At 55.0% G+C, this 15,424-nt stretch overlaps 1 protein-coding gene and 1 long non-coding RNA gene across 2 annotated transcripts in view; both read right to left on the reverse strand.

The window, feature by feature from the left end:
* The window catches only part of ENG (endoglin), a 29,732-nt gene extending 21,057 nt beyond the window's left edge, over positions 1-8,675 (reverse strand). The window contains exons 1-2 of the mRNA XM_082402627.1: positions 8,254-8,675; positions 35-177 (exon numbers count right to left, since the gene is read on the reverse strand). Coding sequence (XP_082258753.1) covers positions 35-177; positions 8,254-8,320 — 210 coding nt within the window. The 5' untranslated portion in view covers positions 8,321-8,675. The remainder of the gene's footprint in view (positions 1-34; positions 178-8,253) is intronic.
* On the reverse strand, positions 3,783-8,238 carry LOC309633630. Its single transcript, XR_014247655.1, has 2 exons — positions 4,552-8,238; positions 3,783-4,447 (listed from the first exon to the last, which is right to left on the reverse strand). It is a non-coding gene; the product is annotated as an uncharacterized lncRNA (long non-coding RNA).
* Positions 8,676-15,424: the final 6,749 nt, after the last annotated feature.

Consider the following 15,424-nt stretch of genomic DNA (forward strand, 5'->3'; position numbering starts at 1 on the left):
GGGTCCCCACCTGACCCTGCCATCAGGCACTCACCTTTAGGAACTCCAAGAAGAGGATGTGGACTTCCAGGGTAGCATTGGGGCTCTGAGCCACGCAGCCCTCAGAAACCTGGCTTGTGATGTATGTCACCTGTGGGTCCACAGGCTGTAGGTCGCAGTAGACTGTTTCTGCAAGACCTGTTGGGAAAGCACAGCCAGAGAGTGGGCCGGTTAAGAGCAACGTGGTGACAATTGCTCCCACTTTCCAAATGCCTACTGGGTGCTTGGCACTGGTGAAGGGCTTTATTGCATCTTCAGAGCTACCCTGCAAGGTGGATATCATTATACCCATTCCACAGATGAAGAAACTGAACCTCAGAAATGCAAAGTCTCTTGCCTGAGGTCACAGTGCTAGTAGATGTCGGGTTGACAGACAAAATGCAAGACACCCAGTTAAATCTGAATAAATAAAAAAATGAATATTTTTTAAAGAATAAGTATATCCCAAACTTTGCATGGGATATACTTATACTAAAAATTTTTTCACGGTTTATCCGAAATTAAAATTTAAACTGGGCATCCTAAATTTTCATTTGCTACATCTGGCAACCCTAAATGTGTGGCAGGATCCACCTGTGCCCACATCCAAGCCTCTGGGCTGGTCCACTCCAAAGGATCAGGAGACAAAAATTCCCCTCTTATGCCTCAAGGAGGCCGGGAGGAACGGGCCAAGGAGGGTTGAGAGTCTCCTGGCCCCGATGGACAGAGTGAGGCCAGGTTCAGAGGGCAGCTGCCGGCGTAGGCTGCAGAGCCTGCTGCCCGGAAGCGCAGGTCCTGGGGGAAGGGAGTGGAATTTCACCCTGACCCAGCAGAGGAGGAAGAGGAAATGAGGCCCCTACACCTCGTCCTGAGGAATGTGCCGGGGAAGGGGGGGCTCCGGAGGAGGGAAGGAGGACAGAGAAGGGGAGACTGTTTGGAAGTTTGTGTCTCCATCTTGTCGCGCTCACTTCCTGTTTTCTTGGAGATCAAAGATGGGCGCGGAGGGCCTGGCCGCACGTCCAGCCGACGCCAGCTCAGAGGAGGGGGGAGGGAGGCTTCTTCTGAATCCCGGGCCATTGGGCTGTCTTTGGCCTAACCCGGCCTCCTTCCACCGCCTCGTTGGCTCAGGACCCCCAGGGGTCAGAGAAGGACGGCAGACGGCCACCCCAGCCATAGCCACACCACCCGCCGGCAACACCTTGGGAAGGATAAATCCGGGACAAGGACACTTGGCTTGTAAGTCCTCACCCTGGCCCCGTCCTGTGTGCCAGGGACGCCAGAGTGCCTGCATTATAGGGCATTTTCATTAAAAGCAAGGTCCCCGGAGCCAGGCCGACCTGGGTTTGAATCTCAGGCCCAACACTTACTAACTGATGCTGCTTTGGCGAACTATTTCACTTTGGGCTTTGGTTTCCTCGTCAGTAAAAGGACAGTAAGAATAGAACCCACACAACCCACAGAGGTGAGATAGGGTGTATGGCAGTTCTTTTTATCACAGTTCTTTGATTGGCTTCAGCCACGGGAGAAGAAGTGACTGTCCTGGGGGGTGGTGATGTGGTGGGAAAGGGTGGCCTGCAGGTGAGGGGCCTCTGTGAGGGAGGTCACTGATGTCTCAGGCTCAGGTAGACTCAGGGCTGGCTCCATCTGCTGCTGATTCCCCCCACCCCCTTGGGACCCACCAAGCCCCTCACGCTCTCCCTGTCCCTGATAGTGAAGACAGACTTCTTGGCTGTTACTTAGTCCTCCTGTACAGATGGGGAGACCGAGGCCCGGAGACATGCGATGTGCCAGATTCACAGCACACGTGGCTGACCGGGCCGGGCTCGGACCTACCTCTCCCCACGCGACCCAGGGTCTGGCTTGCAGATTAGTGCAGCGCTTTCCTCCTTCCCTTCGGACTTTCCCTGCCCCCTCCCCAGACTTCCAGGAACCCCACTTCCTCCCCGATTGCTGGGGCTGCCTGGGGCCACCTCCTCCATGCCGTCAGCGCGTCAGCCAGCGGGAGAGGCCACAGGCCTAGCCATTATGTAATGATCAGATAACAGGCCAGGCTGGGAGATCAGATAAGAGGTCCATTTATTTTGGGGCCTTTTCGAGTCCTGGCCGCCCCCACTCCGCAGACGAGAATGGGGAGACAGGAGGGAGTGTGACGCCCAGGGCCTGTCTCCCGGAGCCAGAGGCGGGCCCAGACAGAGCTGAAAACAATCCCCTGGCACCAAGGGAAACTCTGGGGCTCCTGGGACCTGGGTTGGAGGAGGCGCCGCTGGGGCCCTGGGTGACCGGGTGAGTGAGAGACCTACCAACTGGGGAGCCACCTCTCCACCTCTGTCACCTTCCTATCCTCCCCCACCCACAAGCACAGAGCCACCTTGGGGGCTTTCCAAATGGCCACCCCCAGCACCTTGGGTGGCCGAGAGGATGATGGTCAAGCAAAGCCAGCTCTGGAGCTGGATGGTCTGAGTGAAATCCCAGCTCTGCCTCTTAAAAAAGCTGGTCACCTTGGGGCTTCCCTGGTGGCTCAGTGGTTAAGAATCCGCCTGCCAATGCAGGGGACACGGGTTCGAGCCCTGGTCCGGGAAGATCCCACAAGCTGCGGAGCAACTAAGCCCGTGCGCCACAACTGCTGAGCCTGCGCTCTAGAGCCCGCGAGCCACAACTACTGAAGTCCACGCGCCTAGAGCCCGTGCTCCACAACAAGAGAAACCACCACAATGAGAAGCCCTTGCACCACAACGGAGAGTAGCCCCCGCTCGCTGAAACTAGGAAAAAGCCCGCGCGTGGCAACGAAGACCCAACGCAGCCAAAAATAAATAAATAATTTAAAAAAAAAAAAAAAAAAGCTGGTCACCTTGAGCAAAAGCCTAACTTCTCTGAGCCTCAGTTTCCCCATTTGCAAAACAGTTTCCATCATGCTTACTGGGCTCCAGGTACTGTTTTGTGGCTTTATGTGGGTTCATTCATTTGATGCTCATAGCAGCCCTACAAGGTAGGTGCAGTTATTATAACCATTTGACACAAGGGGGAACTGAAGATTAGGGAGGTGCAAGAATTTGCCTGAGGGCACGCAGCTGTTAAGTGGCAGGGCCCCTATTGGAACCCAGACAATCCAGCCTTAGCGCCCAGCACCCACTTTGCAGGCTATGTAACAGCTGCATGAGGTAACCCATGTACAGAGCCTGGTACCCAGTAAGTGTTCTGGACACAGTAGCTGTGATTATTTCATGAAAGCAGGGCCAATCCTCTTTGACAAGGATATTTTCTGCTTTTCCTCTTCTTCAGCTACCCAGCCACCCTTTGCTCCTTTCAGGGATCAGTCGTGGCCTCAGAGATTTCCCTGTGTCCAGCCCAACCACTGCCCCTGGGCCTGGCCACCAGTGAGACCTCAACACTCTTTTCCATAGTCTGTCTCCGGCTGCCCGATGTCTGCAGGCTAAGGCCATACTCCATAACCTGGAGTGGAGTTAAATAAGTGCAGGGATCTGATAGATGCTGAAGGTTCAGATCCTGATTCTGCTACCTGCCAGCTTCCTTTCCATGCCTCAGTGCTATTATCTGTAAAATGAGGATGGTGATAATCAAAATACCTTCCTCAACGAATTGGTGAGAATATTGGTAAATTGACACATGCACAGGGCCAAGCAGGGTCCTGATGTGTGAGGAGCTGGCAACCGCCATCACGGTTATTTATGTCCAGCAGTGGGGAGAAGTGAACTTTTCCTTCAAACACACCTTGCTCCTTGCCCTTGCCATGCCCTTTCCCAGACTAATAGTCTTCCTTTATTTGACCACTTCTCTTCAATTCCTATTCATCCTTTAAAACCCTGTTGTGAAAATCTTCTCATCAGAACCCATCCAGGGACTTCCCTGGTGGTCCAGCGGTTAAGACTTCGCCTTCCAATGCAGGTGGTGCGCATTCGATCCCTGGTCGGGGAGCTAAGATCCCACATGCCTCGTGGCCAAAAAACCAAAACGTAAAACAGAAGCAATATTGTAACAAATTCAATAAAGACTTTAAAAAAGGTCCACATGAAAAAAATCTTAAAAAACAAAAGAACCCATCCAGTTGTGCTCTAGGTGGGAGGGCCACTGCAGGTGTAGGAAAGAAACCTAATGCGTGGGGTGAGAGGAGCTGGCAACAGAGAGAGCCTCAACGTCTTCCCTAAGGCACTGCGGTGTATGGTTAGGTCCAGGGCCCGAGCCCCAGCTGCTCATTTCTGAGCTGTGTTACTCGGGCAAATTCCTCCACCTGTCAGTGCCCCAGTCTTCTCAGCTTTAAAATGGGGGTAACAGGAGTGTCAGTTTCATTGGGCTGTTGTGAAGGTTAAGTCTGATGGTACACAAAACAAGCCTAGAGCAGTGTCTGGCATTCACCCCCACCCCGTCACAGGTATTGAGGTCAGCTCAGCCTTGGATGAGGGTCGTGTTCAGCCTCCAGGGCTGAGGGTCGTGTTCAGCCTCCAGGGCTGAGGGTCGTGTTCAGCCTCCAGGGCTGAGGGTCGTGTTCAGCCCCCAGGGCTGAGGGTCGTGTTCAGCCTCCAGGGCTGAGGCCCCAAAGCTGGAGCTAGAAGGGGGAGGTTGCTCCGGAGCCAGGGCAATCAGCGCTCCAAGCCTTCCACACCCACCCAGGCCACCAAAGAGGCAGAGAAAAGAACCTGGGTTGAAGAAAAGAAGCCTGGACCTGTCACTTGTCCCGAGGCTTGATTTCTTCGTCTGTAACCTGGGTATAGAGACAAAGGGCTGCCTGATGCACTGGGGACACAGAAGAGGTGGTCCCTCCCTCTTGCCCAGATCCCTCGTCAGGTCCTCAAGCAAATAAATAGACCAGGCCTGTCCTCAGAGGGCCCATCAATGACCCATCTGTGCGCATGAGAGAGACATCAGTTCTTTCTCTCCCTCTGGGTCTTAGTGTCACCGTCTGTCTGGCTGAAGTGAGAACCTTAATGGTCATGCCCCCACCGTCCCCAGGGACCCACTGTCTCCTGGTTCACACGGCTCCCTTTCCTCCGGACAAATGGGAAGCTGCCCCAATGCAGGCTCTAAGAGATGGATATTTGTGTTCTGTGTCCTGCATCCCTAGCAGGACATGTCCTGCCCCCTCTCCAGGGAGTCCCAGACCCTCACACATGTGGCCAGCAGTACAGGGGACTCCAAGTCTCACCTCTACCCCATCCTCCAGCGAACGCTCATCCACACTTAGGAGACACTCTTTGATCCCAGCCACCCAACATGGGCCACGATCCCCTGCACCTCCACTTCTGGGACTCTATCCAAGTGAAATACTCCAAAATACAGGAAAAGATGCATGTACCAAAAACGTGCATGGAAGTGATATTTATAACTGGCCCCAAAGGGGAAACCACCTAAGTATTCAACAATAAAGAATTCATTAGGCAAACGATGAGATGGCACGTTTGAGGCAGAGACTATTCTAGAACCACAATGGGATGGTTATGGAGTCCACGTGACAACACAGAAAACTTCTGGGACATAAGAAGGGTACACAAGATTTCCAAATTTGATCCACCTGCATTAAAATTACCTTAAAAAGCTAGACAAAAACTAGTAAGCAATCCACCAGCATGCTCACAGTACCCATACTAATAAAGGAGTCGGGGAGGTCATTTTTTCCCCTCTTTTCTGTTTCCTTTGAGGAGTGGACTAAAGCGAATATATGGCTAAATCGCTTTTTAAAAATCTCTACATATTTGTTCTTAAAAAAATTCATGTAAATCAACTATACTTCAATTAAAAAAAAAATTCCAACATGACAAAAATGTGTGTCTTAGAAAATGAAAATCCTCTAGAGGAACCCAGTGCTAAAGAAGAGTGACATGGGGATTTTCTTTGTGCATATTGTGTGTTATTACTATTTTATTCTTACAGAAATGGAGTCATTGATGTTTGGACACCGGACAATGTGTCCCAGACATACGTCCACAGCAATGTAGATCTGTAGCTAGTTTTTTCTTGGTAACGGCTGTCTAGGGTTCCACTGCATAGTCAACCACTTCATAGGGCCCAGGCTGGCAGACACTGGGTGGTTTCCAGTTGTGCGGTTTTTGTTACAGGTACCTACGGACCACACATCTTTACAGAGTTGGTCAAGTAACTCCACGGGGTTGACTTCTGAAGGTAAGTCTGTTACACGAGTTATGGTTTTGAAAGATTCTGCCAAGCTGTGTTCCCAGAAGGCTGGACTCGTTTGGGACATGTTTTCATCCCATTTTGACCCCCCCCCCCAGCTTGAATGAGGATGCCTCGGTCACTAGCACTCCCACCCCCTCCCCTGGCGTGGAGATCTGGCTTCCACAACCTGGCCCTGGTCCTCATCTGCCCTCCATGGGCCTCAGTTTCCCAGACTGAAGATGAGCTGGGCTGGATGCTTTGGCATGCCCTTGAGCCCTATGATCACTGGGTGCTAGTACCTGCTCACAGAAGCAGATTGATACATTTTCAGGAGTTTTTCCAGTTGGCTCTTAAACACAGCCATTATTAAAAATTAAATTTTATAAGCTTACAATTAAATAAATTATATATATTTAAAAGTTAATAAATATCAAAACTCATTACTCCCTAATTATTTTATTCCCTTTTGTATTATCTGTGCTCTTGAGGTTATCTACGTCTGTAATATCTGTGTGGTGGAAATAGTAGATAAAGGTTTATTACTGTGCACCCGCCCCAACTCTGAGTCTGCTGAGTTGATAGCTTGAAATCAGCCCTGTGGGAACATTTACACCATGGATATTGACAAACGTTACCCCACCCCACCCCCCACTCGGCTGTTCATTATTCGCCAGCACACCAGTGCCTTCGATCCTATAAAACCAGGCCCTAAAGAGCTTCGAGGATCTTTCTTTGATGACCTAGAGGAAGAGAGTGTTATCAAGCTAGAATGTGGGGGGAGGTGGGAGAAAGGCAGGGTGGCCTGGGGGCCTATCGTGGAGCTCAGGTAGGGCTTCTGTCTGAGCTGTGTGAACTTAGCAGGTCACAGCCTCTACTTCCCCTCCTGTAAAATGGGGCAATAAAGGGCGCAGTCTTGCAGGGTGACTAGGAGCTGTATCAAGAGGGGTCGCCGTATCACCCGTGGTCAGGAGCAAGCGCTCAAGGGAGGCCCAGGCCTGGGGCAAATCCCTGCTGGGTCACTTAATGTCTGAGACTCATTCCTGTCTATCAGTGAGGCAGTGGTAAGAGCTTTAGAGATCAAGGGTTAGGGACTTGCAAATGCTGCGGGTTAGGGTAGGGTGGGGAGGGGGTGGCTGCTGTTCCCATGCTCACCCCCCACCCCCGATCCTTTAAGGAGGTCCTGGATGTGCCAGAGGTGAAGGGGTGTCCACAGGGCTGTCCTGGGGCTCTAGGCAGATGAGGGGCAGGGCACAGTGAGGCCCACAGTGAGTGGGACGAGGGGCTGGGAGTCCCTGGCTCCTCACTGCCCCTCATCTGCTCATTTCAGAAGACAGCAGAGGCCAAGACCACCTGGAGAAGCCCCCAGGCTGAGGAGCCTCCGCAGGACACCTAGTCTGGGCCCGTGCCCGCATCTTGTACTCTTTTTGAGGAGTAGAGAATTGGGTAGAAGCAGAGAGAGCGCCGCGTCCGAAGGGTTACGGGAGCCATTCACAGATCCCGGGGTAGGTGAGGGTAGAGGAATTTAAAACTAATCCTAAAACAACAACAACACAGAAACAACCAGCCTGCCTCTCTCTATAAGCATTGCCTCACCACCGACTTTCCCAACAGCCCCGAGGGGAGTTCTCCTACCATCCCCACTCGGCTCAGAGGCCGAGATCACACTGCGAGGAAATAATGACATGAGATTTGAACCCAGAGCCCACGATCTGACTGTGAGGCCGCACACCCTCCCATCCCACACGTTCCTCAGATGAGAAACTTAAGGCCCAGAGAGGGCAGGAGAGTCTCCAGGGGCTGCACAGCACTCTGGGACCTGGGCTTCTTGGGGAGAAACTGGACGTAGCTGGGAGGGCAGAAGCCAGAGTAGCCAGAGTTAAGGTAAATAACTCATCCCTGTTTGCCTGAGACTTTTAGGGCTGAAAGATCTTCGTCCTGCCAAACCGGGATGGTTGGTCACCCCGTGGCATCTGTCTTGGGCTGTCCAAACATCCCAGGACAGCTCCACTGGACGTGAGCTCGGGACACACGGAGGAGGCCCGGAACACTTGGGGCCTGGTCTGTGCCCTGGGGGCCGAGTCTCCCCACCCTGGGTCCCTGGACACCTACTTGTGGGACCGAGGCTGCAGACAGCCAGCAGCAGGGCGACGGCCTGGGGGAACGTGCCGCGGTCCATGCTGTCCACCCGGGGATCTGTGCGCTGGGCCTTAGCCGGTGTCCAGGGGCAGGGCTGCAGGCGGGCGCCGGGGCCGGCGTGGGCTCTCGCGGGGACCCAAGGGGAGCAGGCAGCTGGAGCGACGGCGTCCCTTCTCCAGCCTTCTGAGGTGGCGGCCGAGGGGTCAGGAGAAGTGGGCACGGGGGCGCGGGGCCAGGCCGGAGGTCGTTGACCAAGGGCTGAGCGGGAAGGGGCTGCGGGGCTCCTGTGGACGGCAGCGGCAGTCACGGCCTGTGGATGCGGATGGAGGCTGGGGTCTGAGCGTCAGCAGTGCGGAGCTCCCGGCTCATCTAGCCTGGCTCGGGGAGGCAGGAAATGCGCTTCCTTAGACAAGGGGCCGGGCCAGGCGGCCTGCCAGGCGGGGAGAGGAAGTGCCACGGGCTTTGTCGCTGGGTGGGGGGCCCTGGGGCGTGTGGGAGGCAGTGGGGTGGGAGGACCCAGGCTCCAGGCTCGTCTCCCCACACACCCCACCCTCCCATCCCACCCTCTCCAGCGCTGGCTGGTGGGGTGCATCTGGCAGCCCCCAGGGGGCAGATGAAAAGAATCACCCCAACAGCCCACCAAGGGGAACTTTCAGGGGCCAGGCCTGGCCAAGGTGCTTCATGTGGAACTCGGCTCCATGTACTCACTGTTCCCATTTTGCAGATGAGCAGACAGAGGCCTGCTGAGATGAGATTATTGACCCAAGAAGATGGTGGAGCTGGAATTTGAACAGGTCTCATCAGGCACCAAAGGTGGCTTACATAAGTGTGACACCCGGCTGGCAGGGAACCTGAGGCCCAGGATAAGGGAGGAACACTCCAAAAGTGGCACAGCATGGCAGCTGGGGCTGAGGTCTCAGGGCCCAGAGAGGACAGGGGGCAGGCAGAGGGCCACTTTCTGTCTGTCCCCTCCATGGTTGGAAAATCCTTCAGGGACAAATGACAGCCCTAAATGAAAGCATGTGTGTATGGGGAGGGGTGGGACACACTTTAATGGCTTTTTTTTTTTGTCTGTGTTGGGTCTTTATTGTGGTGCGTGGGCTTCTCATTGCGGTGGCTTCTCCTGTTGTGGAGCACGGGCTCTAGGAGCGCAGCTTCAGTAGTTGTGGCACACAGGCTCAGTAGTCGTGGCTCACGGGCTCTAGAGCGCAGGCTCAGTAGTTGTGGTGCACGGGCTTAGTTGCTCCACAGCATATGGGATCTTCCCGGACCAGGGCTTGAACCCGTGTCCCCTGCATTTGGCAGGCGGATTCTTAAACACCGTGCCACCAGGGAAGTCCCTTTAATGGCGTTTCTGACGTTCAGGACCCTGCCGTGCTTGCTCTGAGCTGTGAGATCTCGAGCCAGTGCCCTCCACCCTCAGTCATCCTATTTGTAAAGTGGGCATGATGATGCCTTCCTCACCAGGCTGTTGTGAGGTTTCCATGGGTCGGGGCACTGCAGCACAGAGCCCTGGGCCTGGCACTCAGGAAGCGCTCACCTGAGCTCAGTGCTCCCTGAGCCTGGGAGACAATCCCAGAACTGTCCCTTGTTCGTTTTGCAAACAGTAAGAGCCAACTACATGCTTACCATGGTGCTGGTCACGAGTAGCACTTTAGGGTCAGGCCCAAGGAAGCTCAGAGGAGGAAGCTTGAGCTGCCTGGAGGAGGTGGCATTTAGGCCTGGCCTGTGGAGGTCTGGGCAAGTTGGGGGTGGGGAGAGAAAAAGGGGTGAGGAGGGCATGTTGGGCTGGGGACCAGCCTGAGCAAAGGCATAGAGGCAAGAAGTGGCCTGACCACCATGGGACAAGCAGGGGTGTGGTGGTGACGGGAAGCCTGGAGGCGCAGACTCTGGCCCTGCTCTGGGAGGGGGACCTTGAATGCCAGGCCTTTCTCCTGAAGGCCATGGGGAGTCATGAAGGGTTCTGGAGCAGAGGGTGCCGGCAGAGCAGGCTTTGAGAAGACAAATCGTGGCGTGTGCTGGCGGGACCCACAGCGGGGATGGAGCCAGGGCTTTTTCTCTTTATACTGTCCTGGTCACAGATGGAGAAATTGAAGCCCAGGGAAGGAGGAGAAGGTGGGAGCGCTGGCTGTCTCTGAAGGGAGCAGAGGGCAGAGCCGGAGTGTGTGTGTGTCTGCAGGAGCTGACCCCCGGGTGAAGGGCGGGTGTGGCTCCTTGGGTGGGGAACGGAGTTGGGGTGGCGGGGGGGAAGGTTCGCTTGCCCAGCCCTGCGGCTGGCTGCGTGGCCAATTCCCGGCCAGACCTGAGTGTGGGCTCACAGGAGACCCATCTCGGGCCAGCAGGCCAGGAAGGCCGTGACAGGGAGGACGGGGCCACCCCAAAGCGTCAGCCCGAGAGTGGCAGCTCCTCCGTCTTTTCCTGCAGCCACGGAGATGGGGAGGTGGGCGCCACAAGGCAAAGGGTGGCTTCAGTGGGGGAAGGTTGGGTGAGGTTTCCCAGGCCCCTCTACCAGCGTCTGTGCCCCAGGGACAGTTAGTTAATCCAGTTCCCTGGGGCTGAACTCTCCTTCTGCCCCGCCCTAGGCGTTCACCTTATCAGCTCTGAATCCTCACAGCCACCCCTAAGTCACACCATTGACAGAGGAGGAGCCCAAGGCCTCCTGAGGTTTGGGAGACCCCCAGCTGGAGACCCCAGGACTGCCTGGCTCCAAGCTCAGCTCCTTCCCTGCTGCTCCCGTCTGAGCTGAATCTGGAGAGGACAGATGTCACCGGGTGAGGGGGATTGTGGTCCAGAATGGGCGTCGGGGCATCTGAGGCCGTAACATGGACCCCATAGGAGGCCCTTCTCAAACCTCCCTCCCTCCCACCTTCATGCTGCACAATCCAACCCCTCCCACGTTGTAAACAAGATCCACCGGGTTTCTCTTGAAAGCAGGAGAGGCTGCAGGTGGACACAGGAAGAACTTGCAGCAAACTTCCAGGGAAAGAAAAATCTATAGGCAGCACAGGAGGGCCTGGAGCCCTGACCCCAGAGACCTGGTGGAGGAAGGAAGAGATTGGGACCCCCTGGGGTGGAGAGGCGGTCACCCCGAAGCTCCCACAGCACCGCGGGCCTCCCCCACCCCCGCTTGTGTGTCGTGCTATGTAGGTCTCTCCACTCGACTAGAAGCCCCTCGAGGGCAGGGGCTTTTGATGCCTCTGCACCACTGTGTCCCCAGCACAGAGCCAGGACTCTTTGGCCCTTGAAATCATCAAGTGCCCTGGAAGGTAAGGCAGGGGCTGGGGCCATGGAGGCATAGGGAAACTGAGGCACAGAGAGGTAAGCCTCGCTCCTGTTCCCCAGTGGAAGATGCCAGTCCGGGACTGGGCTGCCTGTCCCCAGGAAGCTGCACGGTCACACTGTCTCACGGGTGGGGACAGACCTTGAGTTAGCGGTCTCCTGTTTGCCCCCCGGATGCATGCTCCGTCCCAGTGGACACATCTACCTCCTCTCAGCCCTGCACAGTTCAGAGAGGGGAAGGAGGAGGAGGATTTGTTCCTCTGGTGCCTTCCCTGAAGGGTCACTGCAAATTGGTGGCCTCCCTGCACTGAAGGCCACAGCCCTGACCTGGCCCTCTCCACAAAGCCCTTCAGGCCAAGGGTGGTCATGGCCCACGGCCGCTGCCAGCCCCGGGCTCTGCACGGTCCCCTGTGGTTCCCCTCCACCCTGCCCACACCTGTGTCAACAGACCCTTCATTAAACTCTTCTCAAATTATCCCACTGGAGCGTGCCATCTGTTTCCTGCTGGGGCTCTGACTGATACAGACATTTTCGGGTGCCGCCTGCCTATCCACACGCCAAAGAGATGTGGCCAATAGCCAGACGTCTGTGCCTGGGCCCCACCGTGGGCAGGTACACAAACTCCACTCTTTCCTCCCCCTGGCTGGCCGGGAAGGCCAGGGCTGCAGGAAGGGATGGAGCACGTGTACCCTGGCCACTGGCCACTGGAGGAATTTTAGGCGGCCCCCAGGGATCCCCCCACCAGGCGGCAGTCCGTCTCCAGCACCGGCCTGGAGCCAGGGGCTGTCAAAAAAGAGCAGGGCCAGACCCACATGGGCAAGGGAAAAAGTGGGTACAGGGGAAAGAGGGCACTGGCCTGGGAGTCAGGGTATCCAGGCTCTGCCCTTGTGGCTTCAGGCAAGACTTTAATATATTCTGGGTCTCAGTTTCTTCCTCTGCGCAGTGGGAGGCCAGCCTGCTGGCCTGCGGGAGCTCAAAGCCCAGGAGAACAATCAGAATCACTGCACCACTCACACACTTGCCCTGTGCCAAGTGCCACCTCACAGCCACTATAACGGGCTGAGACCGTCATGTCCCCATTTTACAATAGAGGAACCTGAGGCTCAGGTGTGCAGGACAACAGGGCTGAGGAGAAGCAGAGGATAATTCAAATCTGGGCCTGTCTTTCCTCCCTTGGCTTCCAGAACATTCCGTCCTGGTTTTCCTCCCACCTCCCTGGTCGCCTTATCTGTCTCTTCACTGGTTCCTCCCCATCCTCCCATGCTTGGACCCTGGGTCTCTTCCCTTCTCTGTTTACCCTCACTTCCAAGTCAGGTTTTCTCAAATCTTTGTGACCATGACATCATGTCCCAGCACAAACCCTGGGATTCAGGCTCAAATAATTAAAACAAACATTTTGTGAACCTATGTATAGGTATATATACCCTTATGAGGTACATCCACCCTGTTCCATTCTCTTTCAAATATTGATCACTAGCCACCCTATTGATTTCATTGCCCACCCATGGGTCTTGGCCACAGAATATAATGCCCTAGATGATCGCTACTCAAAGTGTAGTCTTTTTTTTTTTTTTTTTCTTTTTTTGGCCACGCCATGTGGCATGCGGGATCTTAGTTCCCTGGCCAGGGATCGAACCCGCGCCCCCTGCAGTGGAAGTGCAGAGTCTTAACCACTGGACAGCCAGGAGTCTTAGTATCTCCTGGGAGCTTCTCTCAGGCCCTGCCCCAGACCTGCTGAGTCAGAACCTGCCTTTCATCAGTATCCTTAGGGCATTCACGTGCACATTAAAGTTTGAGAAGGACTGTTCTGGGTGCCCTTATCCAGACAAATAGTTTTGTTTATTTATTTGTTTGTTTTAAATAAATTTATTTATTTATTTATTTTTGTCTGTGTTGGGTCTTGCTGCGCGCAGGCTTTCTCTAGTTGCGGCGAGCCGGGGCTACTCTTCATTGCGGTGCACGGGCTTCTTATTGCGGTGGCTTCTCTTGTTGCAGAGAACAGGCTCTAGGCGTGCAGTCTTCAGTAGCTGTGGCATGCAGACTCAGTAGTTGTGGCTCGCAGGCTCTAGAGCGCAGGCTCAGTAGTTGTGGCGCATGGGTTTGTTGCTCCGCAGCATGTGGGATCTTCCCGGACCAGGGCTCGAACCTGTGTCCCCTGCATAGGCAAGCGGATTCTTAACCACTGCGCCACCAGGGAAGCCCAGACAAATAGCTTTAAATACCATCCATATACTGGTGGCTCCCAGCTTTGTGTCTCTAGCCAGAACTCTCCCCCAGGCTCCAGGCCCTTAATAAGCAACTCAGACTTCACACATCCAAAACTGGGCTCTGTTCGTCCTCTGCCAACTGTTCCTGCCTCAGTCTCCCCATCTCAGACCATGACAGCTCCCTCCTCTCGTTGCTCAAGACTTAAGGGTGACCTTGACTCTTTCTGTTATGCCCCTCATCCAACCTATAAGTAAATCTTGTTGTCTCCTCCCCCCAAATTCCCATTGTTTGTGGGGTTCCCACCACCCTACAACTGCCGCTCTGGTCACCACCAGCACCTCTGGGAATATAGCAGTCACTGCCTCAGTGGGCTTTCTTGCTTCCACCTTTGCTCCCAGCCCATTCTGTACACCGTAAAGGGAATCCGTTAAAACCAAGTCAAGTTCCATCCCTCCTCTGCTCAGTGCCCTCTGCAGGCAACCATGTCACTCAGTGTAAAAGGCAGAGCCCCTTAAATGGCCCTGGAGGTTCCCCACCCCTGTCCCCTCTTGGACCTCTGCTCTTCCCCAACTCGCTCAATCCACTGCAGCTGGCCTCCTTGCTGTTCCTTGAACGTACCAAGCACATGCCCACCTCAGGGCCTTTGCACTTGCTGTTCCCGCTCCCTGAAACACTGTCCCCCTAGATAACCACAGGTCTTGCTCCTCATCCTTTAAGTTGCAGATCAAATGTCGCATGGGCAGTGAGGGCTTCCCACCGCATTGTAAATAGCCCTCTCCCCAAGCCAGCAATTGGACCTCGGGTGCATGTCCCCATCTGACATACTATATATTGTTTATTCTGTCTGTCTCCCTCTTTACAACAGAAGTTCCATGAGGGCAAGGGCCTTGCTTTGTTTGCTGCTGAATCCCCATCGCTTAGCATAGTGCCTGGCCCACGACAGGCATTCAGTAAGTGCTCATGCAATGAATGAATGAACTTAACCACTGGGCTACACAGCCTGGGGTCTCATAGGTTGTGATTCTGAGTCTCCAGGGTGTGGGTGTTGGGGGCATTCTGAGCCCAGGGACAGGGTCTCTGAAGAGGGCAAATGACTCCCCAAGGGTACAGGGAGGTGACCAGGGTCAGTGGTCCTGCCAGACTCTATTCTAGAAGAGGGAAATCCCTCAAAGTCTCCCTCTCTTTCCCCGAGGAAAGGTCCTGGTACCTGCCGCCTCCTGGGTGATGTTGACCTTCTTGACAAAACCCGACGATGCCCAAGGTCTAGAGAACCCGTGAAGATGACCTTGGAGGCAGAAGGATTCCACTGGGCCAGGATTCTAGAACCTCTGAGTTGTAGGGACTCTGAGTTCATAGGAAGGGAAACTGAGGCCCAAGAAGGGGAGAAACTGTCCAGCACCCCATGAACCACAGTGGGCAACAGAAGCAGGAGACCCTGCACCAGAACCCCAGGATGGGGGCAGAAGCAGGAGAGGCAGGCGAGGGTCTAGTCCTGTGCCCCTGCCTCGCTGTGTGACCCGGGGCAAGCCACACAACCTCTCTGGGTCTGCTTGCCAGAGAGGAAGCCCTGTGCTCGCCTGCTGCGCATGTCCAGTAGGGCTCTGCACCCCCCTCCAAAGCCCCCCCACTGTGGAGCCGCCAGGCCTTCCTGTTTACT

This window comes from Balaenoptera borealis (genome assembly GCF_965194805.1).
Source record: "Balaenoptera borealis genome assembly, chromosome: 8".
Taxonomy (NCBI): domain Eukaryota; kingdom Metazoa; phylum Chordata; class Mammalia; order Artiodactyla; family Balaenopteridae; genus Balaenoptera; species Balaenoptera borealis.